General features: G+C 37.5%; 1 protein-coding gene and 1 long non-coding RNA gene across 6 annotated transcripts in view; one reads left to right on the top strand and one right to left on the bottom strand.

Annotated features, from left to right (window-relative positions):
- Positions 1-27,918, top strand: part of HS3ST5 (heparan sulfate-glucosamine 3-sulfotransferase 5) — a 263,151-nt gene that overhangs the window by 233,095 nt on the left and 2,138 nt on the right. For 4 of the 5 annotated variants that reach the window (XM_081294508.1, XM_081294510.1, XM_081294509.1 and 1 more), the window contains one exon: positions 24,283-24,421. In XM_081294508.1, coding sequence (XP_081150634.1) covers positions 24,315-24,421 — 107 coding nt within the window. In that variant the 5' untranslated portion in view covers positions 24,283-24,314. Of the gene's footprint in view, positions 1-21,033; positions 23,774-24,282; positions 24,422-27,918 lie in introns of those variants that run through there. The other variant, XM_081294511.1, reaches the window with a different exon arrangement.
- Positions 59-27,577, bottom strand: LOC308649127. The gene is made up of 5 exons (XR_014022007.1): positions 27,401-27,577; positions 4,334-4,409; positions 3,385-3,550; positions 2,778-2,858; positions 59-605 (listed from the first exon to the last, which is right to left on the bottom strand). It is a non-coding gene; the product is annotated as an uncharacterized lncRNA (long non-coding RNA).

The raw sequence follows: 27,918 nt of genomic DNA, 5'->3' as shown, positions 1-27,918 counted from the left end.
GTTTGCTTTGAAAATTTGATAATTTGTGTAGGAGTAGTGCTCTACAAAAGATCAGGCAACAAATAAATATATGAAAGGGACCAGAAAATGAAAGAATGGGGGAACTAATGAAAATTCATTGTTGCTGTGAAGAAGATCACTAAAAGCACATACATACTTTGTTCTGCATAAATTAAGGGTAGCAAGATAAGCACTATCCAACTTGGAAAGGACCATTGGAATAGGAAAAAAAGTAAAATTTGTTCTTGTATATCCATATAGGCCTAGATTCTATTGCTAGAAAAATGTTAAATGACTAATTTAATGGTTGGTCATTATTTAAAATGCAGTTTTAAATATGCTACTAATTTTTCCCAACTCTCCTTCCCCTCTTTTTGAGGTAGATAGAAAATATCATTATTGCAGCAACCAGGAGATAAGTGATCTAGTCTTAGTTTACTATGTGTGCTTATTTTTTCACTGTTCATTCATTCATACATACATTCAGCCAATGGTTATTGACTTCTTAAGTGTCGTTAAGTTAAGCACGGGATATAGGCAGCACACTCTTAAGGGGTTTCCCACCTAGCAGGGTCACTGAACTTCTCCAGCCTTGCCTCCATCATCTGTAAAAACAGAGAAAAGGGTATAATATTCTCTACAGTCTCTTCCTGTTGCAATGTTCTAGGTCTTTTTCCTCTCTGAAGATTTTCTTTTTTTTTTTTCTCTTGTAGAATCTTGCTGATTCTTTTATTAAGTCATAAACTATTCATGAGAGACTTTCTATATCTATATATGTATATTTACATACTTGAACATGATGTTTTAGTCAGCTTTCTCACTGTTGTGACTAAAGTATCTGATCAGAACAACTATAGAGGAGGAAAAGTTTATTTGCGGGCTCATGGTTTCAGAGATCTAAGTCCATAGAAGGCTGGCTCTATTTCTCAGGACTGGAGGTGAGGCTGAGCATCATGGCAGGAGAAGGTGCAGAGGGAAGCAGCTAACATGACGATCAAGAGGCAGAGAGACACTTGCCAGATATAAATATATAATCAAAGTCACACCTCAATTCCCACCTCCTTCAGCCACACCCTACCACTTCAGTTACTACTCAGTTAATCCCTTTCAGGGAATTAAATCACTGATTGAGTTAAGACTATAACCCAATCATTTCTCCTCCAAACTTTCTTGCATTGTCTCACATGTGAGCTTTTGGGAGTCACCTCACATCCAAACCATAATGTATCTCCTAAATTAAGCTTATGCATTATTATTTCTAAGAGTCATTGAAAGAAGTCACTTTGCTATTTATAGAGGTACATACAGATGGACGTATTAAACAGACTCTGGCCTCTAAATACTTAGAATGCAACAGGAGAGACAAAATATATTCACAAATAAGTATACATTAGAATTATTTGTTTAGAAGAAATAAACTCCTTTCAATTGATGAGATCAAAAAAGTTTCTTACAGGCAGTGGAGCTCTCATGAGCCTAGAAGAAGGGACAAGATTTTGGTAAACAAAATGAAAAGAGGAAAGATCATCTAGGAAATAGTATGGATGGGAGACAAGAAAAAGAATGCACTGCTTTCTGAGAAAATACTGGCCATTGTGGACATGGTATATGGGATGAAAGCAGGGGCTAGTGGAGGAGATTATAGTGAGATATGGATCACAGTACCAAATTCAGGTGCTGGACTTTATGCTTTAGGCTAGCACAACCCAATAGATTATAGTGCCAGCCACACATGCAAATCACTTATGTAGCTTAAAAGTTAGGAGCCTCAATAAGGAAAAGGAAAAATAAACAGATGAAATTAATTTTAGTAATATATTTCTTTTATCCAGTATGGAAAAATTCTATTCCAACATAAAATCAATATATTTGGCATCCTTCACTTTTCTCCAGTGTCTTTGAAATCCAGTGGGTATTTAACACTGTTGGCACATCTTGACTTGTGCTAATGGGTAGTAGCTAGTGACTACCATATTGGACTATGCAGCTCTATGTTATGGAGAAATAGTGCCAGGTTGTAGGTGGACAGTGACTCATAAAAAGCAATTGTTAAGCAGCTGAATGAGGTCTTGGTAGTAAGATGTGTATCAGATTGTGAGGATGTTATGGACATAAGACAGAGATGATCCTTTTGAAATAACCTGGATTTGAAATAATGGGAAGTGAACAATGGTGGTTGAAACAAATCATAAAAACTTAGGAGAAACACTGAAACTATCTAACCCAATTGAAGGAAAAATTAAGGAGCAATATACTGACTTGAACTGTATAGTACAAGTACTGTATTGTTGCATCATTCTTTTGTATCCCCAGTTATCTTGCTTATTTCACTGGGTCTGGGCTACAGTAGGTTCACTCAATTCCACAAACATGGATCAAACATCTACTAATGAACTGTTGCCAGGCTTTGGAGATTTTCTAAGTATGGATAGTTGGTCTTAATAACAATGCCATGGTCTTCACACAACAGAAGGCAAAAAGCTGCTTTTGAAGGCTTTAGAAACACAAAAGAGGAAATACCCAATTTATCCTGGAAGAAAGGATTCTTGGGTCAAGTGGCAAGATCTGCATATTGAAGGATAAATACAGTTTCTACAGGTGGAAATAAAAAAATGGTATCATGAATAGAAAGAATTGAATGGAAATTAGGAAAGTATCTGGCATATTTGGGAAACTGAAAATTTGCTGAATTTAGAGTTTATGTGGACCTATCTTAAGAAATGAAACTGGAAAGGCAATTAAGGAAAAATTGAAGGTGAAGGGAGATAAACACTTACTTATTAGATGCACAGTAACTCCACTTAACTGCAGAGGCCTAGGAGAGAGGCACTTTCAGAGCACTGGAGAACGTGGTTTGGCTGAAGAAAAGATGAAGGAGTCAAGTTCTGAGACAGTAATAATAAGGACAATGGCCTGCAGATGATAATGCAGGGTGCTGACTTGGTGTCAGATGTAATGATCTGCCTTTCCACTGAAAAGTATTTGACATTTCACTGAATTGACCTTTGCCTGCCAATAGCACAGTCAATTGCATTATCTTCTCTGTTCAGAGTTTAAGCAGAAGAGCTAGTATTGTTATGGGTACAATGTAGTCTTGAAGGTGAGCTTTTGCTATTGGGCACTTATTATTTGTGAACAAAAAGCTTCAGGGAAAAAAATCACCTGCATTCATTTTCTACTGATACATAAATGATTACAAACATAACAACTTAAAGCAGCACCCAAGATTCTGCAGTTCATGGTTCTGTAGGTCAGAAATACAGGCAGGCTGCACTGGATTCTCTGCTGACGGTCCTACTAGGCTGACATCCAGCTGTCGAGTGGACTGGGCTCTTTCTTTGCTGGAGAAACTAGAGAAGAATCTGCTTCCAAGTTCATTCTTACAGTTGGCAGAATCCAGTTCCTTGTGGTTGTAGCAGTGAGGTTTTCTTGTTGGCTTTTGGCCAGGGATCACTGTCAATTCCTAGAGGCTGCTCTCCAAACCTTTGCATCTTCATGCTAGCAGTAGTATGTCTTGCTTGAAATCTCTCAAACACACTTCTGCTGCCAGCTAGAGAAAACACTTTGCTGTTAAAGGGCTCATCTTATCAGATTATGCCCCCTGGATGATCTCACTGCCTTAAGGTCACTGGTTAGTAATCTTAATTGCAATTTGCAAAATCCTTTTGTCAAGTGACATAATATAACAAGTAATAATACCAATAGTAACATTTACTATATCAGAATTATTTCAAATAGAATCGTTTAATTTTTCCTGGTAAATCAAAAGAAGTTGTTGCTGCTCTATTAACTGCAACAAAGATCAACAGAATTTTTTGAATGTCCATAAAAGCACAAATTCTCTCCTGGCCAAGAAGCTTATTAAATATGGGGATGGGTGAGGGGAGAAATTTATATCAACTTAAGAGGAAAGGAATAATATAAAAGAAACTCTTTTCTGGCTCTATGGTAAATAGTTGCCATACATCACTCTCATTGTTGAAATAACTAAAATGTTTGGTGAATTAACTTAAAGGTATCTATGTATTTATAAATACATAACTATATGTATAAGGATGTTTGAAAATAAAGAAACAACATAGCCCCCAAATGAAATCAAATTATGAAACTCAGTAAGCCAATTCCAAAGTAGGTATTGCTCTGAGAATTTCTGACAAATCCTAGAATCATTTGTTTCTGGGTAGGCCAACCTGTCAGATAAAGCCTCAGCTCTGGCTAATGCAAGGAATCTAATAGGAAACCCTCATAAAACCAATCTATAAGGCTATACCATTGATGCAAGAATAAATTAGAAATAAACCCTGATATTTCAATTACATATGGTGGTACACACCTTAATCCCAGTGACCCGGGAGACCGAAGCAAAAGGATCACAAGTTTGAGGCCAGCCTCAGCAATTTAGCAAAACCCTATTTCAGAATAAAAATAAAAAGGGCTGGTGATGTGGCTTGGTGGTAGAGCACCCCTGGGTTCAATCCGCAGTACTGAGGTGGGGAGAAAAAACACTAACAAATTAACCATGATATTCCATAAGGCAATCAATTTTAGTACAGAATGACTGGACAAAATTCTCAGAGGATCTCTAATGATAAATTGATTCTCACTTGAGTTTGAGGTTCTAATTCATGCCACAACTGTGATCCAAAAATTTCAAACATGATCCCCTAAGACCATGTCCTAAGGCAACTGGCAGAAGACAATGTATAGCTCCTTTAGAAGAATTCATCTTCAGCCCAGGCCTCAAGGAAGACCAACAAAGAAAGTTTATTACAAAATGAACTGTCCCAAGTGGTGGATCACAAACAAACAATAAAGCAGGTAGTATGAATAGAATAACAGACAACAAAACACACACATAACAACAATTTTAAAAAAAACTCAGAACACAAAGCTTTCAAATACAGAATTTTTTAAATGTAAAATAGCTATGTTTAAACAAATTTTTAAAAGCTTGAAAATATGAAGAGGGATCATGAAACCATAAAAAATGACCTAGTATATTAGCACAATGTTAAGTGTCATTAAATATTATATGTGTATGTATGTAAAGTAAAATACAATGATATAAAACATTGTGCTACTAAAAAATGAGAAAATCACGGAATTTGCAGGGAAATGGATGGCACCAGAGCAGATTATGCTTAGTGAAGCTAGCCAATCCCTAAAAAACAAATACCAAATGTCTTCTTTGATATAATGAGAGCAACTAAGAACAGAACAGGGAGGAAGAGCAGGAAGAAAAGATTAACATTAAACAGAGACATGAGGTGTCAGGGAAAGGGAGAAAAAAAGGGAAATCACATGGAAATGGAGGGAGACCCTCATTGTTATACAAAATTACATATAAGAGGTTATGAGGGGAATGGGATAACAAACATGGAGGGAAATGAATTACAGTAGATGGGGTAGAGAGAGAAGATGGGAGGGGAGGGGAGGGGGGATAGTAGAGGATAGGAAAGGTAGCAGAATACAACAGTCACTAATATGGAAGTATGTAAAAATGTGATGTGTAACTGATGTGATTCTGCAATCTGTATTTGGGGTAAAAATGGGAGTTCATAACCCACTTGATTCTAATGTATGAAATATGATATGTCAAGAGCTTTGTAATGTTGTGAACAACCAATAAAAAAAAACATTGTGCTAATATACTATTAATATAGCATAGTAGTATAATGAAGATAGTAAACTGTAGGAAAACATTCCTACAAAACAAATTGGAATACAATCCATATAGACAATAGATAAAGAACATAAAACATAGTTAAGCATTGTAGAGAATGATATAAGAGTCAGAATGTCAGCAGGAGATAGTAGAGAGAGTGGAGAAGAGGAACACTCAACTAGGTAATGAGACTATCTCCCAGTTGTCAAAAGATAATAATCCTGAGAACCAGGGAAACTAGTGAATCACAAGCAAAATAAATGAAAAGATGCACACCGAGACCAATTACAGAAAAGCTATAACACCAAAGTGAGAGACAAGATCTTAAAAGCAGAATGATGGAAAGAAATTCCTTCAAAGGACCAATAGTTAGCTCATCAACTTCTGATCAGCAACAATGGAAGCCAGAAGACTGTGTTGTCACATATTTAATAGAACATGATGAAAGAAAAAATAAAAACCACTTTCTTTGAATTCCATACCCAGACTATTAAATGAGTATGAAAAAAGAAATTCGCTCAAAGATTTTAGTAAAAGATATTCTATTCTAAATGAGAGATAAAAGATCCAAACACTTAAATAATAGTAATACTACTATCTAATCAGTAGAGGAAAAGTTTAGGCTAAAGTGAAAATCTGGCCAAAACTAAACAGGCCATAACATAGCTGTTAAGAGCCTGGGTTTTGAAATAATAAGATCCTAACTCTTCCACCTATAGTTTTATAGACTTGGGTGTGTTTCCTCATGACTGGTGAGTATGGCAATAACTAAACTAAATAAGTTATTAAGTGGGATCATATAAGTTAAGCCCTTAATACAAAAACTGTAAATGCCCAATAAATGATATCTGCCACTATTACTTTTAGCACTGTCTACGATAATTTTGGAAACTGTCAGGATTTGCTGGTCAACAAATGCACCTGGGGTTTACAACAATGCAGGGAGCAATACCCATTAACTACTCCCTGTTAACCATGACAGTGACTCTCCTTGACCCAACTCTAGTCAGGCTCTGAGGAGGCCTTGACTACAAATTCTGAGCACAAACGTTTCATCCAACAGCCCAAAACACACACTAAGAGATTGGAACAAATTCTAACAATGTTTGCAGAAGGGGTAGACAAAGCCCATGTCCCTAAATGAATGTAGTCCTGCTTAAAATGCCCGCTTGAGGCAGCAAAGTACTGCCAAATGAGTTGCTCTATGTTCCAAACGCCCACTATAGATTCCTAAACCTTGTCTTAGACCAGTTACTTTAAGAAACTTGCAATTATTTTAATTCTTTCTCTGCATTTCTGAAATGTACATCTTCTGTGACCCAAAACTGTGTCCTTCTGGATATGGAACTGTGTGGTGCCTTATGCACCTGGAACTGTATCTTTGAACTGCAGGAACTTCAGGGAGGAAGTCTCTCCCTCCCTGCCCCAAGTGGGCTGATGAGCCCCTCTCCTCTCACACTTTCACTGGCTCTCCTGCCTTCCTGTACCTGTGGAAGGGTAAGAACCTGATTGCCATAGGTGCCTCATTCCAATTTGCAAAGCTTCTTTCTATCCTGAAGATAACTTGTTTACCCTCCAGATAAGTCCCAGTTAGTATAATAAGTTAGCCTTATTGCACTTTTTGACTGCTAGGGGATCCATTTGGTTCCATAGTATCTCCTTTATTTTCTCTTCAAAACATCTATACACAATAGGAGCAGAGCCCCATTCTATATCAAAGTCCCTCTCTCCCCTACTCTAGTTGTACTACTCGATAAAATATATCCTTACCACTTTTAACTAGTGTTCAGCTTTGTTTTTCTTCAACACCACTCAATAAATGAGAGCTCTATGATGACAAATCAACACATTTCACTGGTCCCGGTGACACTGTGTTGCCTCCTGGATACTGTTCCTCTTTACAAACTCTTGTTCTTAGAGTTGTTTGCTAGCTTAAGAAATTTTTACTAAGCATCTTAACTACACTAAGCATCTTAAAAGCAATTGAAGAAACAGAGTGAGACTAATTTTCTGAGGAGGAAATTTTAGTAACCTTTTTCATTTGAAACAGGTTTCAACTCACTACTGGTCTCAAAAGCTAACAAAACCTTCATGAATTAGATCATATATTGGAGAAAACAGCTCAAAGAAGCCCTACAATTTTTCTTTCTTCAGGAAAAAGAAGAAATACTTGGTTTGAAATGTTAGAACTTTGGTTTGCTGAGTGGGAAATGGACGGACTGAGACAGAAACTTTTGGCAGGGGGAAAGCGGAAGGACTGAGCTATAAGAAAGAATAGTGAGACAGAGAAAAGATTCGAGGTAGCCTGGGACTGAGAGAGCAGGATGGAAAAATGGGGTTAGACTGCTAACAGGTACTGCATTAGTTTTGTAATGAAAATGTTCAGAAACTGATTATGGTGATGGTTGCATAATTCCATGAATATATTAATCTATTGAATTGTACATTTTAAATGGGTGGGTTCCCTGTAAATTGTACTTCAATAAAGCTGATATCAATAAAAAGGGATAGTGAAGAATATTGATAAAAGTGCAAAAATCTAAACAAGCAATTATTGTGTAAAATAATAACAATAATGTCTAATTTATGGGAGTTTAGAAAATCAGTCTCGAATGAAAATGCTGATCAACATTTGTACATATTAATTGGGAGAGGATATTAGAGTTAATGTTCTGACTTCACAACTGTCATAACAATTGCTGTTCTCAGAAATTATTCAATTAACTGGTTTGTTTCCTCTTTTCAACCCTTGATGAGTCTATTATAATCCTTGTCATCCTACCAGGATATTTTTCTGAGAGAAACTGATGATCCAGCCAGAGAGAGCAGGAAAATATTAACACTTGTTAATTCCAAATTATTGTATACCTCTTTTGTCTCTTCCATGTTCCATACTTTAACAAAAATTAATTTAGCATTCTTTCAAAGCGTATACTACCCAAGGATTAGATATGTACTAATGAATATGTATCAAGTCCAATAACTAAAAATAATACCAAATCTTCATAGAAGGAGGATGGATTTTTCTGGCACAAACACAGAGGGCAAAAATATCCAGATTGCATTTTGAACTCTGTGGTTATTATCTGTATAGACTTGGGTACCACAACCAGACCAAGTCTTAGCTGCCCCATCTAAGGGATGGAGAGCCAAATAGGTTCCTCACATCTTTACTGTGAAAGTTCAGTAAAATGTTTAAATTGGAACTTTAAAACTGTGAATTGCCACACAAATGGCATACTATTATAAAATGTGTTTCCAGAATTAAGTGGGCAAAAAAATATATATCTTTCTTTACAGTTTTCAGGAAGTTGTACCTATTACAAATTTGCTTGAATTTTATATTTTCACATCAAACTTTCTGGGTCTAATTTGATCATTTAAACATGATATCTTTTTGTGTAGTCAATTTACTAGTGGTTTAATTCTTCACTTAAAATGTTTAACATCTAACTCTGCATTCATCTTCAGTCATTATTAAAATATATATATAGCATAGTGTTATGGACATTAAATGAGAAAAAAAGTTACCGCTGAGAATGAATATTGAGAACCACAATAAAATAATTTAACGAAAAAATTAATTAATAAAACACCACCCTACTTTTAATCCATTTGCAGTATTGAGATATTTTTATATACATTGTTTCTTTCATGCTCACCAAAAACAAACCAAAACAAATTTGTAAAATAGGAAATAAGATTTGTAAGCTGACTTTCTTCCTGGTACTTAATACCATAATTGATTTTAAAATATGTGGATACATTTTTACTGGATGTGGCAAGTAGAATTTATATTACTATAAAATTGACTTTAGAGTAAATTTGTGCAGAACAGACAACTGAGCTGCTGCAGTTTTCTTGACCTCTTTATCTGCATGAGCCTGAGTCACTGGAATGAACTGTTGGCTCATGTTTATTAAGTTAATTACCTGTATAATTGTTATGGTTTCCTATATAAACACAAGACTAGGGTAGGAAAAATTCTGCTTCTGAATCTACCAGCAGGACAAATCTACTAAACTCCAACAACTATTTAATGAAGTGAAAAAGAAATCTTGAATAGGGATGGGAGGAACACCCTTCGATAACATTAGTCACATATACCAGTGAGATACTGAAAAGAAGAGTAATTGGGATTCCAGGCCAAGATGAAATTCAGTCCCTGTATCTTTCCTTGAGACATCATTCTACTAAATGAGACCCCTGAACAGAAGCAGAATTAACTGGCTTCTTTTAAGTTTGGTAATTACAAATGCAAAATGAGTATGTTCCTGCAGATAGAGCCAGCGGACTACTCAAGCTAACGCAATAATGGAAGCTGTGATAAATAATGTATGCATGATATCAAAAGCTGAATGGCAGGGAAGAATTGGGGAACCATTTGAAAATTTGGAATTCGCTCAAAGCCGTTCCTGCAATAACTCCCAGGAGGATAAGGCACAGAGCAGTACTCAATTCTGAAGTTCTGTATAATTTATCAACCCTTTTCTTTTCATTTCTAACATTGACCCTTCATGGTTAACTGAAGAAACAAAGAGCTAAATAGCTTCGTTAGCCATTTGATAGAGCAATTATGAGCATCCTCACTGATGCATTTTCTGCTTAATCTTCTAACAAATGGTGTCTATTTTCCTCTTCTTCTGGATCCCATCTCCGCATGTGTCCAACACTCCTGTTCATGCCTGCTCTTATGCTCCTCTGCATTTGTTTCTTTCTCATTACAGCTTTCTTATGCGATCATAGAACAGAAGAAAAGCGAATTCCTTATGACAATTTTCCTCAGCTGCCCTTGGTTAATTTCTTCAAAATGTGATTCCAATGGGCTCCCTGACAGCAGGGCAGATTGAAAGCTAATCAGTAGAATCTTTTTCAAGTGTCTTTTTTGAAGAAATCTCCTGTCTCAGGAGGAGAGGACTGTTTTTCACAGTAACAGGCAGTATGATGTGGTACAGCCATCTTTAAAGAGGTCAGGTCTGTTTAAAACTGGGGGTAATAAGATATTAAATATTAAAATCGACCTCAGGCACTAATTTCTTCCCCAATGCAGTTGTCTTTGCTTCCTCGTGGATTGATCTCTCATTATAGGAACATTTATTTCACACTGATCTGGTAGAATCCCTTAGAATAAGAGAAAATTTTAGGTCCAGAAGCCAACTTACTCCTTCTAAGGCCTTTATTTGTTGGGTGAAAAACCAAGTGATTTACTTGGTCACACAGCAGCTGAGGAACATATTCTGAGCTTTATGTTTGGTTTTGCCTTAAAGGGAACAGGAAGTGGGGAGATGGAGTGTTTTGTCCCACAGTAGGAGAACATACTTGTTGTCCTTGGTCTCTGCAGTTTCTTATGTTTGTTAGAGATGCTTCTCTCTTTACTACCCAGTATCCCTTTCCCCACCACTAATCTATCACAGCAAATCTCCTGCTGTCCTGTGTGTCTGGCAGCACTAACCTGTGTGGCACATGCTGTACTATGGTTATGTACTTAGGACTCTGAGGCTTTGAGGATAGCCATTGTGTTCCTGATGGTAGGCACCATTCCCCTGGTGGGTACCCAGAAAAGAGATGGGACTCAGAAAAGACTGCAGAAGGAAAAGGGAAAAGTAAACGGGAGTGGGATTCCCAGTTCTATAAAAGGAAGTGTGCTCCTTTGTGTTGGGGGTAGGGCAGTATCTGTCTCTTAAAGTGTCTAGAAAAGGAAAGGACTACCACTGTGAAGAGCCACAACCCACAATGAGTAATCCATTCTCAGAAGGCAGGACCTTCTGGCTGCAGGACTGTACCTCATTTGTGGAGCCTGGAGCAAAATGAAAATGTAGAGGCCCTTGTTCTGAAACTCTTCAAGAAATTCAAAACAGTGCCTACTAAGCATTAAGCCAACTCTAGGGTTTTCTGAGTACAGAACCCCCTGTGAAGGCACAGGTCACCAGCCAAGATCTAGCCACTGTGCTGAACATCTGTCTAAAAATCTTCACATGGCGGGGTGGGGGGGGGTTGAAGAAAAAAGTCTTGTTGAAGGAATAGTGCCTTTTGGAAAATGGCTTGATTGTGTCTACTTAGGTACTAGTATTGTAGGGGACAGATGAGGCAAGGTTGCAGCTAGGTTCACAGAGCACAGCTTTTACTGTAATCAATTAATCCCCTGAACCCCAAGTTCAGGTAGTTTCAGAACTTTATACCCAGCATGTAAGAGGAGGGGCTTAGAAGTTCACAGTTCACATAAAAGCAGAAGTTCACATAAAAGCAGCTTTTTCTTTCACTGTTTTGAGCAAGTAAATCCTTCAAGGACAGTGCCTGGGAAGGGGAGAGTTTCTTCTCCCCTTTCTTTCCTCCCCCTGCCAGCTGTTACCATGGAGCCCAATTGGTGACTTCTCTTATCTTAGAAATGTAGACATTTCTGTGAAGCTCCAGCTCAAGGCTAGAGGCCTTATTAAAGGATCTGTCTTTTTTTTAAATCATATTTTGCATTTGCAAATGCACTTTTACAAACTACTATACTGGATGTTTGTGAAAAAATAGTAAAGGGGCATTCAGCACCTGGACTGCTGATTTCTTCCAGGCCAGTGACCAAATAAGATAGAGTAACAGGAAAATAGAAGTTTACCTACAGTGAATTCTTTTGTAGAGACTCTTTTGCTGATAGTCCTAGAATCAATTATGGTGAAGATTTCTAGAGAAGTTTAGTTACGATTTTTCTGTGGAGGAGGAAGCGCCACTACAGGAGGACTGTGTATTTGGGCCAGAGGCGAGACTCTGAGGTCCAACAGACCCTACCCATGTGGAGCTTCTTTCTGTTCTGACAATATAAGAGGGTCAGGGCTCTTTGTACAGCAGAAGATACTGTTTCTTCACACATCTCTCAAGAGTTGACCTTGAAATGTAGAAGATACAAAAATTATGGGGTAGAATCTGGGTCTCTTGTTCTCCATATTATTTCTCACATCTGCAGTGCATATCCTCTGACATGTGAGAGGAACTCAGTAATAGTACTGGGGTGGTGACTGGTAACATGAGGCTCAAAATTTGGAGAAACCCTTCTGGCCCCCAAAAGATCGGAGATTCAGAGAAGAAAGTGGTCTCTGGTAACAAAAACAGAAAACTTTTGAAGCATGTTAACAAAACTAATTTTAAAACTATAGTTTAAGAAAATGTTAGCCTACCTTTGCAAGAACTGAAGATTTTTAGCATCATTTTGCATACCAATTAATTATCAACTACTTTATAGATTTATTAAATACTTACAAGCTTTTCTAAGATACCTAGCTGCACTTTTGTTATCAGGGTTACTTAAGAACAGTAGCTCTGCATTCTTATCTTTTTAAGCTCTTTTGTTTAGGAAAATTAATTAGTAGCAGATTGTAAGAAAAACTGGAGAGAGGCAAAAAAAAAAAAAACTGGGAAGAAAGGGACCTAGAAAAGTCAAAACAGAAAGACAGAAAAGGATCACAGGAACCTCAGAAATGAAAATGAGGCTCTGTGAAAAGTCAGGAGAATGGGAGAGGAAACTAAAAGGAGAAGGAAATGTGAAGGGTAAGCCCATCCTCATTTTTATAGAAACACATGGCACCACCTTGCAAACTTGGTGGGCACTTGGAAAGACCTAGTTAGTGAATGTACAAAAGACAGTTTAACAAGGCGTAATCAGTGGCATGCTGGAGAATGCTTAGCCAGATTTTGGTGAGGGAGGAGAATGGTTTATAACATCAGTTTATTGCACAATGTAATAAGCATTTTCTGGCCACTTTTAAGCTACCAACATGAATTGGCTGAATGTTAAGCTACCCAGATGAATTCACTGCATGAGGAATTGGAAGAGATGTGTATTATCTCCACAGTACACAGTACAGATACATTAGATTTGATAACCTCAAGAGCATAAATAATAGTAAAATATGGTAAGATAATTAAGAAATCATGAGTTTTTAATATTTATTGCCTTTGTTTCAATTTATTTAATTATAAATGTATCTAATTGAATTATTAATAATAACTGGATCACAAAATAGGAGACAATTCTAACACTCTGGATTGTATCATTCATGCCCCCATCATTCATGTTAGAATGTAGAGGTTTTCCAATTTTCTTTCTTTAAAGGAATTAAGAAAATAAAGTGGGAGACAAGAAATCTCATAAAACTATTTCCTCCTTCACAATTTTGCTAAAGGTTTGGTTTTCTGTTTTATTGATACTCAGCTCATCCAAATTTACGAGTTGGAAGTTTAAGAAAAGGTAAGGTATACATCTATTTCTACCAATAAAATTCATAGCATCTGCAACTTTATGTGAACTTAAGAGAAAGGCAGGGGAGTACAATGTAGAAAGTCTAAAACTAATACTCTACAATTCCAGATTTACTGATTTGAAGCTTTGAGCAGGTCATTTCATCTCCCAAGTCCCGTGGAGCAAGAATGCCACATTCTCCACTATTGTCACAGGCTGTGTGTGCTTCAGCTGGGGGCCTTGTAGGATACTGGGGGCCTTGTAGGACACTGATATCTGCCACTTATTTTCAAATGACTTGGTAAAAATAATATGTGTTTATATAGGGATAAATAGATACCTATAAAGAGATAAAGCAAATATGGCAAAACATCAATCTAAGTGAAGGATATATGAATATTCAACTTTAAAAAAAAAGATGGAACCATGAGGCTGCTTATAGACATATAGCACATGGTAAACCTGCAAAGTACTACACAACGGTAAAGTACTACTACTTAGTTAAAGACAGGTGGTGTCCAGATGTTATAGCCATTCCATCTAACTAATTTTTCTATTCAGCAGTTATTTGGTGAACATCTGTGACTCTAAATGCTTGTGATAATTCAATAAGGAAAACACATATTCCTTAATCTCATGGAAGTTATAGTTTAATTAGAGGTACATACAAGTAAGCAGAAAATTGCATTTTGGTTTAAGAGAATTAAATAGAAGATGCTGGGGTGATACAGAAGAGGAACATGTGAGCCAGCCCTAGATGATCAAGAAAGGCCTTCCCAAGGAACCGAAGATGAGACCCTAGGATGTACCAAGATAAGTAAATCAAGGCCTGGGAGAAGGAGAAAGGAAAGATTAGTGGATGTGGCTAGCTACTTTAGTCAGCTTTGCATTGCTGTGAACTGCCAAGAATGACATAGAGGAGGACAAGTTTATTTTGACTCACAGTTTCAGAGATTTCAAGCCACAGACAGCCAACTCCATAGCTCTTGGCCCAAGGTGAGGCAGAACATCATGGTGGAAGGGCATGGGGAAGTAAAGCAGCTCAGGACATGACAATAGGAAGCAAAGATAGAGCTCTGCTCACCAGGAACAAAATATAAACCCCAAAGGTACACCCCTGGTGATCTACTTTTTCCAGCCACAATCTACTTCCCTACAATTACTGCTCAGTTAATTAATTTCAGCAGATTAATGCACTGCTTAGGTTAAGGTTCTCATAACCCAACATTTCATCTCTAAACTTTCTTGCATTTTCTCAAACATGAGCTTTCAGAGGATACATAATATATAAACTGTAACATTTCATCCCTGGCCCCCAAAAGCTCTTGCCAATCTCACAATTCAAAATATATTTAGTCCATTTCTATATAAGTCCCTATAGTCTTAACAGTCCAAGCATTACCAAAAGTCCAACCCAAAATCTTTTCTGAGACTCAAAACAAACTCATGTATGATTTCCCCCTATAAATATCAAAAGCAAGTTACATAAATCAAATATGTAATGCACAGAGTAAACATTTCCATTTCCCCTATGTCTTCATATATAGAAGACATGTATAGAAAGAAGGGATGTGCCAAAGCAAGACCACGATTCAGCTGGGCAAACAAATCCTATAGCTCCTTGTTTAGCATCTGGAGCACATGACATGATGACATTCTTTTCAAAGTACTTACGTAGCTTCGCCCCTGTGACCTTGCTGATTGCAGCTCACATGGCTTCTCCCTTGGCTAGTTTCTGCTCAATTCTTGCAAGTTCCCTCACCAGACATTCCACATTACTGACAATTTTTAATCTTGGGAGTCTCCAACACAGCTTCTGTTTCCTTCTCACATCTTCACGCATCAATTTCTTGGTGCAGCCTGTAGGGATTCTTTTTGTTTGGGAAGGGTATGACGGGGGTACTGGAGATTGAACTCAGGGGCACTCACCCACTAAGACACATCCCTCATCCTATTTTGTATTTTTTTTATTTAGAGACAGGGTCTCACTGAGTAGCTTAGCACCTTACTTTTTTGCTGAGGCTGGCTTCAAACTCGAGATCCTCCTGCTTCTGCCTCCCTATCGGCTGAGATTACATGCATTTGCCATGATGCCTGGCACAGTCTTTAGAGATTTTCACTTCACTGCACTTTTCCTGGCTTCCCAGATCTTCCTTTAAAATCTTGGTGGAAGCCTCTATGATTACCTAACTCCTGCATCCTACATTCCTACAGAACCAGCACCACGTAGTTGATGCAAAAATCTACCACCATCTCAAACAGTAGTCAAGTCTCTTAGAATCATGACTATAGCAGCCTTTGAGTGTCTGAAAGGCTGAGCATGGTGTAACAATTTACTAGACACTCCTCTGCAGGCAAAGAACTCCAATATTCTCTTAAATTTTACTTTTAACACCCTTGAGCCTGAAATGGATGTGGTCTTGCTATTTCCTGAGACGCCCTCAATCCATCTTTCTTAATGCTTCTGGGTAAAGTATTTAGCATTTTTTAATGGCTGTAATCTCTTTAATTCCTTCCTTAGCCCCAATTTTACTCACTTTTCTAGCCAAACTGCAAGTTTTCAAAATATTTCTGCTTTGCTTTCTGCTCCTGATTATCACAGTAAACTTTGCTAAAAGCCACCAGAAATATCCACACCACTACTTGAATGTTGTGCTGCCTTGAATTTTCCTTCACCAGATTAATTAGTCCATCACCTTTAAATTCCCTGTCACAAAAATAAAGTCTCAGAACATGGGAAAAAAATAAAGTCTCAGTTCCTGTCACAAAAATAAAGTCTCAGACAACTTCTTTGCCAGAGTATAACATGAATAGCCTCAAATAGAGTCCTTCTCTTCTGAAATCTCATGAGCCCAGTCTTACTGTCTGCAGTCCTATTGATTTCTGAGCTCACACCAGAATTGCCCATTAATCTCTGCTTAAAACATAGTGATGCTTTTCCAGCTTTCATATCTAAACTTTACAAAATTTCATACCCATATTCCAAAAAACTCCAAAAGCTTCTGAACCACATGGTTAGGTTAGTCACAGCAATGACCCCACTTCTGGTACCAATTTCTGTTTTAGTCAGCTTTGTGTCATTATAATGAAAAGGCCGGGCAATTACAATATAGAGGAGGAAAAGTTTATTTTGGCTCATGGTTTCAGAGGTCTCAGTCCATAAACAGCTGATGCAATAGCTCTGGGTCCAAAGTGAGGTAGAACATCATGGCAGAAGGTGATGGCAGAGTAAAACATTAGTTCAAGACATAGCAACAGAAAAAAGAGAGAGTGATTCTCACTAGAAACAAAATATAAACCCTAAAGTAATGTCCCCAATGACCTACTTCCAGCTACACTCTATGTACTTGCAATTACCTTTTGTTAATCAATATCAGCGGATTAATGTACTGATTATATTAAGGTTATCATAACTCAATAATTTCATATATTATAAACTTCCCTGCTTTGGCTTACATATGAGATTTTTGGAGACACCTCCTATCTAAATGATAACACGAACATTTATTGAGCATTATTATGTGCTTAACAGTACATGTTCATTTATTCCTCTTTATAGCACTACGGGGCAGGCTGTCAGTCTCATTTTACAGACCTTATTTATCAATGAGGCACAGAGTTAGTATTTTGATACTATAAGATCCTTATGAAGAAAAACCTTGAAGCAAAACTGACCATAGCTCTTCAAAAGAACTTCAAATTGTTTTGCATACTGAAGTTTGTTTATATAGACATTGAGGGGTATGTGGAATGGCAATGGAAAGGGACAATTGGTGTTTTAAAACCATGTGGCTGAATGGGACTCATTAAAGAATATTAAACCTGGATAAAATATGATCAAATTTTCATTTTGAAACAATATGTTATTTAATGAAGAATAAATTAAGGTTTGAACAAAACTTAACAGTTGAGAGACCACTTAGAAGCCCATAAACATTAAGAGAAACAGTGATTTGCACCTAGATAGTCACAAATGACAGTGCAGAGAAATGGGTGGATTCTAACAGAACTTTGCAGGCGGAGTCTCACTAGCTGTTTGGACATGGGGTGGGAGATGAGGGAAAGTGGAATCAAGAATGATGAATCCAAGGTTCCTGGATAGGGCAAGTGGATGGTCAGATGGGGAGCCATTTACCAAGATACTGAGGGGAAAAGCTTAGGGGAGGAGAGGAAGTGATAATAAAAAGGCAATATATAGTTTTAACAAAGATCTTATGGAGAACAGCTCATAATAACTTAAGTGAGTGACAGGTGACAGTCAAAATCAGTGTTATTTTGATCATCTACTATAAAATCTTCCAAAGGGAAAGTAGTTATTGAACTATGGGTAAAAGAAATGAGGTTATCATGATTCTGATCAGTTCTAAGATTAAATGCTATAGTGAAAACAAAAAATCACTTTGTCAACTATGAAAACGTTGCCTTTCATGGTTATTATTACCATTACTTTTTAATATTTCCCCTATTCCCCACCCCTTTATTAGACTGAACCCATTCAAATTTTTCCTTTTGCCTGTCCTTCCATGAATGTTTTTTCCTCTTATTTTTTTGCACCTCCCCATTCTCTATCTCAAGGTTCAATGACAGGTTATTTGGGTGGAGTTAAGTGGGTTTTGTTTGCCCTTATCAATCAAACAAGTATTTGTTAAGAGTCTCTTAAGTGAGCATCCAAAGCTCTACGAATATCGTTGTGATCAAGGGTCAATCAAGGAACCATATCCTTTGGGGTCAGATAGTTTTGAATTTAAATCTTCCTCTGCGTTTACTAGCCACATATTCATCTCTCTGTTCCTTAGTTTCCATCAGAAAAAAATATATATAATAGATAATGCAAGTCAGTTTATTATATCAACTAGTAAATGTGAAGGAACAGACATTAGTATGTAGTTTCTGTCCATCTCATAAGGCTATTGTCTGGGATAAGTGAGCTAATTCTCATAAGAAGGTTACAATTTTCTGGAATAATTCTGCTGTACAAGTTCAGTCATTTTTAATAAATTTTGTAGCTATTGTTCCTGCTGCTGTTTTTACTGGTACCGGGGGCTTGCAGTAATAGTGTCTACAAGCCTGTGAGCAGCACTTGAACATATCTTTATTATTATTTTTTAATCCCTTTATTTCTTTGTTTCAGCTTGGGAATCATTTCTTTTGTTTGCTTAGCGCTGTTTCACTGAAATAGCCAGATGTCTCTACACCTTGTCGTTTCTGCCCATGTACTCTGTTTTCTTTGGCTAAGATAGCATGTCTGTTAAAGCTTTACCAGTCTGGAGAAACTATAATTGTGCTGTTCTTGGCACATGCCATGAAAGGCACTGGAAGATTAAAAACCAGAGAACTGGAGGTGAGGGAGGGCTTAAATGTCACTGTAGGTCTTTAACCTTTTTATATCTAAAAATAAATTACAGACTTTTTAAAAACTATATCTAAATTGCCTATTACCAATATGACTGTTCTAATGAAAGATTATTAAAATATCCATTAAAGTTGACACAGCTGAAGGGAAGGGACTCTGGGGTTGAAGAGGCAGTTAACCTTCTAACCAATTTGACTGCACTATGCCTGAGGATTGAATCCCGTGCTTCTTTCTCTGACATGCCCAGAACAAAAGTGAGAACTTCCAACTTTTGAGGTTCCATCCTGGCAAGCTCTTAAACATTTTACGATGCTATAGAAAAACAAAAACAAAGAGTCATCTTGAATCTTACTTAACCCATTACCTTTGGTTTTCTCTGAGGAAGGTTTATGCAGAAGTTGCTCTGGTCTTGTATCTTAGCATATAGTTAGAGACTGTACAAAGCAGAATGATATTTCACTTCCTGTCTCAAAGGAGCCTCGTTAGAAACTGCTGGCATGTCCTCCTCATTTCTCAAAAGTTCCAAGAGATTTCAGCTCAAAAAGAGAAGCATTGCATCTATCTGTGTGCGCATGCCCACACATGCATGCACCTGCCTAGCATCTTGCTTTGAACAGAAATTATGGTGTTAGTATTTTATTGTTTAACAAGAGTTTCCATTAAAAATGATTTATACTTAAAAATGGACTCCTATTTTTTTTCACAATCCAATTACATTATTCATGAGAATTGCACTTATTTTATTCTTTACCTCTTTAAAATGCATTGCATGAATTAATTCATCTGCCTCCTCAAGATATTAATTACACTTCATTTTTGTAAAGTACTCAGATGTTCATGAAGTTCTATCCTGCAGTGATAAGTCATGTTCATGTCATGACAACCCTGTGAGATAGGCACTGTTATCTTCACTTTACAGATGAGGAACAAAATTCAGATGGTCCCCATAACAAGACTAAACCAAAATGTGACATGAGTTCTTTTGACTCCTTGTAGAGTAGTCTTGGCACTTCACCATGGGCAACTTACTAATATTAATTTAATTCTCCTCAGCACCACAGTAGACATGAAGGTACATCAGAGGGTGCAATGAGAATCAGCCAGACTTAGCATAAGAGGAAGCAATGGTAGGAGCTAGGTCAACTCTACAAATAAAAGGCTAGATAAATTAGGTTTCCAAAGAAAGAAAACCCCAGTGAACATATTTAATATATCTCCAGCACAGGGCAGCTGAACCCATAGTAGCAGCTTATCCCACAGAGCAAAACCTCTATGGGAATAGCTGAGCTAATCAGAAAGAGTCTATAAGGACAATATTGGGGTATTGGAGTCTAAAAATTCTCAGTGGCAATAGAAAAAATTACAACCTCATATTCAGCCCAGTTTAATAGCCAACTATATACGGATGATGTGAGCATTGAAATAGGAGGCTGATAGTATTATCATGATAGACCCCTAAATCTTGGACACTTCAGCAATCTTTACACTATCACTTTTCCTTCCTCACTCTGCCGCTAAGCAGAGTACAACCATGAGGACACTTCATCACTTTACTCACTCATTCCTAGGTTGCAATTTTCTTCCAAACTTTATTTCCAGGCCCACCCTTTGGCCTTGTAATTATCTACATGGCAGACCTGATCCATTTCTAGCTACCAATCTGAAGTATATTGGGCATGTTTTCCCTCAAATTCCACATCCAGCAGAATCACCCTTCCTAGGAAGATATCAGTAGGATCTGGGAGCACTGAAGGAGGGGACATAGGAAAGACTATCTAGGCCAGAGAGGAAGCTGAGAAAAGCATGGGGATGAAACTGAAGGCATTAGGAGGAGCGGTAAAGAGGTTGAGCTGACAGGCACAGATGCCAGTGTGGCTGACTCTAAGAGGGAGAGAAGCTGACTACCATGCTGCGACCATGGAAGGAAGGGTCTGTGCTCTCAAGGGGAAGGAACTGGACTTGGTCCAGTGAACAACTAAAACAGACAAGGGACAAAATAACTCACATTAAAAAGATTAATCCAACTATACAGACCTATAGGAAACCAACACAGAGAACATATCCAAATATTAAGAAATAAGGGAGGCACTAAGTGCCAGACAGAACAAGACAAAAAGAAATTAACAGATAGTTTACTGGCATGGGTGACCAAAGAGAAAAATAATGGTAGAACATGATATTAAATTTTTTAACTTTCTTCTAGTATTGCAAGATTAATGCAGACCTATTGAATTAGAATCTCTGAGGATGGTATGAAAGCCTACCATAGAGAACCACAGACCTATGCAGCAAGGCAGACTGGTTGTGGGCTCTGTACCTTCTGGTTGCTTTCTAATACTTCTGAACCAGCCAGCAGGCTTAGCCCATTGCCAGGAGGTGGTAGTAACAGATACAGAAGGCAGCAACAAGCACAGATGCGATCTGGCTGATGGGAACAAGAGTTTAGTGGAGGTGGACAGGACTGAGGACCAGAGCATCAGCTGGAGAACACTTCATGGAGGAACTTGGATGTAGCCTAGACCTTGAAGGATGAATGGTCTCTAACTAAAGATAGATGGGTGGACCGATGAGCTGATAAGTGGATAGAAAACTGTAGCACAGTTTTAAGCAGGAGGGTTTGAACCCTGCTTTTCAATAGCTGAGAAAGCCAAATGACTTGTCTCCAACTTGGTCCTCTGTATGAGGCTGGTGATTTTTGTCAAACCCACATTTTACCTTTGTCTTTACACATCACCCCCATTTCCATTGCCTTTCCTCAGCCATAGAAGACCTTTATTCTCACATGCCATTTGTCTGTAAATGCACATTAAATTCATTCACATTAAGATACAAAGAACACATAATTCTTTAGTCTGGAAAACTATAAAGCTCTGTAGAGTGATGTTACCTGTAGAACCGTATTTCATTCTGACAGCATTTCAACAGGGATCAAAGCCCCATGCTAAAAGCATGTGGTCCTAACTGAGGACCTTGGACAACAACCTAGAGAGAGGAGATTGACTCTCCATGAAGCTTGAATCACATTCCAGAAGTTTCTGACTTTGCCTTCTCCTTACCTGCCAGTTGTGTGACCACAGGCAAATGAGAAAATTGTGAGCTTCACTTTACCCATCAACAAAATGGAAATAGTACTTTCTACTTCATAGATGTTTTTGAGAATTTCCTGAAATATCACCCAAATAATGTGCTTACCACATAGTGGATCTCAATAAGCCTCACTCTGTCTCTTCTTTCTGCCCCCTTTTACTGCCCCTAGGGAAAACCCTGCTAAGTTGAAAACACGGGCCTACCCAGACCCCTGAAATACTTCCTTACTACTTGCTCTTTGCTTTTACTCTTCACCTTTTTTCTTTCCCCCTTAGTCCCTGTGTATAAATGCACCTGCCATATTAGGCAAAAGTTATCCCTCCTCAGTCTCTGTGTGCATCATCATGCACCACTGCCCTAAATCCACTGTGTCCTACTCCTGCCTCCTGCTTTTCCTCCAAGTATGAGCCCTGGGGTCACTTCTTCAGGGAGAACTGAGGTGGACTCCCAGTTATTCTTTCTCTTATGTAATTACCCCCTGTTACATTTCATACCATTTGTAAGTGTACATATTAATCCTCTATATAGAATACACTGGCTCACACTTGTTATGATGTGTCATGTATTAATCCTATATAGGTTTTCTGGCTTCATGTCGGTCTTTTATATTAGATTGTGGATTCCCATGGGGCAAGAACCATGTCTGTTTACTTGACGGAGGAAAACTAGTGGAGAGATTTCAAGTTATAGCCTAAGGAAGTTTAAATTAAAAGACACTTAAAGTCTCTGAAGCAACCAATATAGAATCCAGCTCATAGGACATGTTCCATAAATGTTTTCTGACTATGTGTTGGATTAATACTGCTCTTGTATCACCCTCTTCAGATGCCCTCCTATATTCCACAATCAACAACACCACCAAGGAACTCTCCAGGAGCCTGTGTTCTTTGATCTTTTCCATAATTTTCTTCCCCCAAATTTATTCACACACTATTGCCAATTGGATTTTGTTCTTTTGCACAAAGAAAATCTTCACATAACAAATATGGAGATACACCGCAGCAAAACAATTTCTAACCACGTCTCTCAGCTTCCTTCTTCTTAGCTTACTATTTTGAGCTTCAATAAGAAGCAAACAATCTTATCTTGAAAAGGAGATTGGATTTATTTTTAATAAAAAAGACTGAATTGGGAGCTTGCATTTTTTTCCTCAAGTTTAATATCAGCACAAGAAAAGCCCTTCTCTCTTCCACTGGCCTTATTTCAGATACAAGAGAACAAAGCTTCCAGGTAAACTTCTATTGTGATGTAAGAGCAAGACTGATATCACCAAAAACTGTTCCAATTCACTGAGTGTCTGAGGAGGTCACATATTAGGAGCCCCTAGTCAGAGCATGTTTTCAGAATCCAGGACCTAGAAGAGGACATAAAGAGAAACAGCAGGTTCCTCAGAGCCACTATTCCAAATATGCAAAGTCCTGAAAGTTATCACTGATAACCTCAGCAGGTAAAGAAACCACTTTTACCTTCACTCCCTTCCTCCATTCACAACTAAAACAAAAGATGTGTAAATGTTATACATCATTTCATATGCCCAAAATTATGGTTTACTGAACTGGAATTTCAACATTTCACTCTGGTGAACCTGCCATTACCAGTAAACCTCATGTTGCTCATTTTTTCAAAATTCTTTGAATTATTTAGATATGCATATGATATGTTATAATCTATGCATATTAATTTGTTTTGGCAATTGTCTGGCAGGCACTATCTAGTAAATATCTTCCTCCTAAACCTAGTAGATGATTTTTTAGCACCAGCCAGGTTGAAAAAAAAAAAAAAAAAAGGTAAGTTTGGCTAAATACCTGTTGCACCTCAAAAATTGACAAGGTTGCTATAGGCATTGTTCTGCATACAACATCTCTTTGTCCCCTGTCCCCTCTGGTTGACTTGGTAAAACTCAACAGAGCCTGTAAGCAACAACCACTAATGAATGCCTTCTCTCCCCTCTCTCAGGCTGCTGCAGTTCTGAAGGTTGATGGAGGGCCATGCTATTCAAACAGCAGGCGTGGCTGAGACAGAAGCTCCTGGTGCTGGGAAGCCTTGCTGTTGGGAGTCTCTTGTATCTAGTTGCCAGAGTTGGGAGCTTGGATAGGTGGGTGATTAAACGTATACATATGCCCATATGACTTTAGGTGTCTTTTAATTTAAATTCCTTAGGATATAACTTTAAGTCTCTCTATTAGTTTTCCTCCTTCAAATTTCCCAAGAAAATACTTTTCTGCATCAATTTTGATTTATTAAAACTTTAAAAGGAGGCGATCCAAGTTGCTCAAACCAAGGTATTCTGTCAAGATCCATTTGTATTCTGTGTGCACTGACACTTGTTTTCAGAGAAGGGATAAAGCTGTGTACAGTAAAAATAAATAAATAAATAAAAATGTCATTTACTAAGTAGAGCACACTCTGGTCTATGAGTATCTGGTGTTGACCCCTAGCTATAGCAAACAGTGATGATATAGTTAGGCCTCTTCATTTTGAAATTTATGAGTGGACAATTAATGTGTTATCAGGAGCATTAAAATTATGTATGAGCCTGTAAAGAATCTCATCAAGTTTGCAATCCATTGCCCTGGAAAGATGGCTGCAGGCATAGATTTTTAACTATGTTAATTAGCTCTGGTTTTCAGGAGCTGAACAGACCAGACAAGGAGGCTGTCACTCAGAGTAATTGCCCAGAAGGCAATGGAAAATCCATGGAGAGGAAATTACACAACTAGTGTTTGGCTCCAAATAGGCAAACAGTTAAGAGGTACTGGACCTTCAGAAGTCCCAGAATATCAGCTGACTAAACAATAAATGCTTCTGGACAGGTCTACATCCAGGATGATTGGCAAGTACAGAGGAGTTGATTTCTGAAATGTGAAACTTCTTTTTTTGCCCTTCAAAATTAATTCTTATAATGGGAAGACTGAAATACTTTCTGAGTTCAATTCACATTGCAAATGCAGCCACACTTAAAAATAAAAATACCTTATTGTGAGTTCTATTTCCAAAATTTAAGCTTATCAGTAGAATTTATCATTTGGTGGCCCTTGTTTTTCTTTGGCTAGTTTTATTTTTTTTTGGAGGGGGGGTGGGTACCAGGGATTGAACTCAGGGGTGCTCAATCACTGAGCGACATCCCAGCCCTACTTTTCATTTTATTTAGAGACAGGGTCTCACTAAGTTGCTTAGCATCTTGCTTTTGCTGAGGCTGGCTTTGAACTTGAGATCCTTCTGCCTCGGCCTCCTAAGCCACTGGGATTACAAGCATGTGCAACCACACCTTGCAGCTAGTATCATTTTTGACTGGTAAAAACACATCCCTTTGAGGATTTTCAATTCAAAATTCCTGAGTAAACTTTTTACTCACTAGTCATTACCTATGAGAAAAGTGCAATTAAGAGCTTATCACTTAAAGGTCAGCACTTCAAGGTAGTTTACTTGGTTATTGGTGAAAATCCTTGAAGTGGTACCATTTTCCCATGTCCATATTAGAACTTTTGTAACAAGTTTTTCCTAGCACCTTTAATTAACTTCTAATCATTTTTGAATTGAGTAACCAGATACTAGAACATTCATTATTTGGTTGATGATTTTATCATTTTTAACCTGTTCTTTACTCTCTAATGGGATATCTTTTATAAGGAATTGGATGTTTTAGTAGGCTTTCTCAAAACCCCTCACTTGAAAGTTTGAACAAATTTTGTCTGAAACTGATATGACTTACTTAGGCTTCTGCTTTACTAACCTAAGACCCTGCTATCTGGAAAAGAGACTGAAGTGACTGATTACTGTTCCTTCCAGTCTTAGAATTCTATCTTTTTTGGTCAGAACCCATGTTCAGAATCTGCTCTTCAAGAAGTGGAAAAAAGCGTAATATATTCTTGTATCTTTACATATTCTCTTGAGTTGGAGTGTCCTAAAAGCAATTGTTTCAAAAAGTATGATGTCCCAGGTGAGAAAGTAGAAAGAAAGGAAGTAAAGGCGGAAAATGGCCCTTTCTAAAGGTAGGGAAATTTTATTCTAGTTCAGTCAAGGCAAAGATACTTATGTCATCCTCTTAGGCAGATTTCTGTGAGAGAATTAAATACCATAGAAAAAGACAGGATGACTATCCTCATCCCAAGTACAGAGTGTCATTCTAAAAGATCAAGAGAGAAGTCCACCAATGGATATTGTGAATTAGGGCTTAATTCTTAACCAGAACCAAAGAAGAACCAAAACATGAAATTATTATATCTCAATCAATGTCACAATTAAAAATATCTCTACATATCTCTTAATAATTCTATTTCTTCCATTAGAACACTAGTATATTAATCCCATTAACAAATTTATAAAAATAAAATTCATGTTTTTTTAAAAAATTAACTATGGTAAATCCTGTGTTTCTAATAGTTTTCTTTTTTGTTGTTCTAAATTAGTTATACATGACAGTAGAATGCAATGTGATACATCATACATAAATGGAGTATAACATCTCATTCTTCTGGTTGTACATAGCATAGGATCAATCATGTATGGTATTATTGTCCAATTGATTCTACTATCCTTCCTACCCCTCTAATTATTTTCTATATTTTCATACTTGCAATAAGCATGGACTGTTTTAAAGATAATAAAAAACAAATACTATGAAAAAATAACATATGTTTATATTGTTCCTTAGGCATTATGATAGAAAACTGTTAGAGCACTCACCAAGATCATTCCCCTCAGTACCACAGAGCAAACTGGCATGACTCTGAGATGTAACAGGGTCTTTTGGGAAAAGCAAGTGATATCTCATTGCCAGAGAGAGAGAGATGGATTCCAGATTACTGGGATAACCAAAATTTTTCAGTTGGAGGAATTGGTTTGACAGCCATTTTAACCACTATCTGCCCTTTTCTCAAGTAGGCTAAAATGCCTTCCCCAACCAGCTTAAGAAAATTATAATTAATTTCAGTTAAGTTTCAGTCTATATGTACAAGGAAACTGTATTTGTTAATCACATATATTGATCATGCCAAATTAAACAGCCATTCCTGTCTACTATTATCGTGACTATTGCCACATATTTCTATCTGAGAAAAATAGAAGTGCTTACTCATTATTCAGGGTAATATTAAAGTGGAAATCCTCCTTTCTGGCTCTGTCCATTGCATTCCTTCCCTCATAAACTCCATTCTTTTACTTAAATGTACTTGGCAGTGAGGAGCTGAGGTTTCTGGCCCCATCAAGGTCTTGTTGATTTCTGGTCACAGTTGTGGTAGATGATATACAGCACTCTTGGATGGTAGGTAATTGGGTTTGTTCCCGCATTCAGCAAAGTGAAAACATACTCCTGACCTCTTTAAATAGAAAGAGAAAGAGAGGCAGAAGAAATATAGTACTCTTCTGGCTATCACCAAGGCCAAGGGCAGAAATTCTCATAGAATGAAAAGCTCAGCAAGTACCAAGACTGGAATTTTGCAGGTTGATGATGCAGACAGCCAAGGATAGAGAGTGGGACTTCTTTTCAGATTCTATCTCAAAGATTTTTAAGAGCCATGTAAGTGTGGCTGAGCTGCAAGAAAATAACACCATGTGAAACCAGAAACAAATGGCCTCCTCTCTGCCCTTCAG

This window comes from Spermophilus citellus, assembly GCF_964194105.1.
Source record: "Spermophilus citellus genome assembly, chromosome: 5".
Classification (NCBI taxonomy): Eukaryota; Metazoa; Chordata; class Mammalia; order Rodentia; family Sciuridae; genus Spermophilus; species Spermophilus citellus.
Note: the sequence above shows the minus strand (reverse complement) of the source record. Positions and strands in the feature narration are given on the sequence as shown.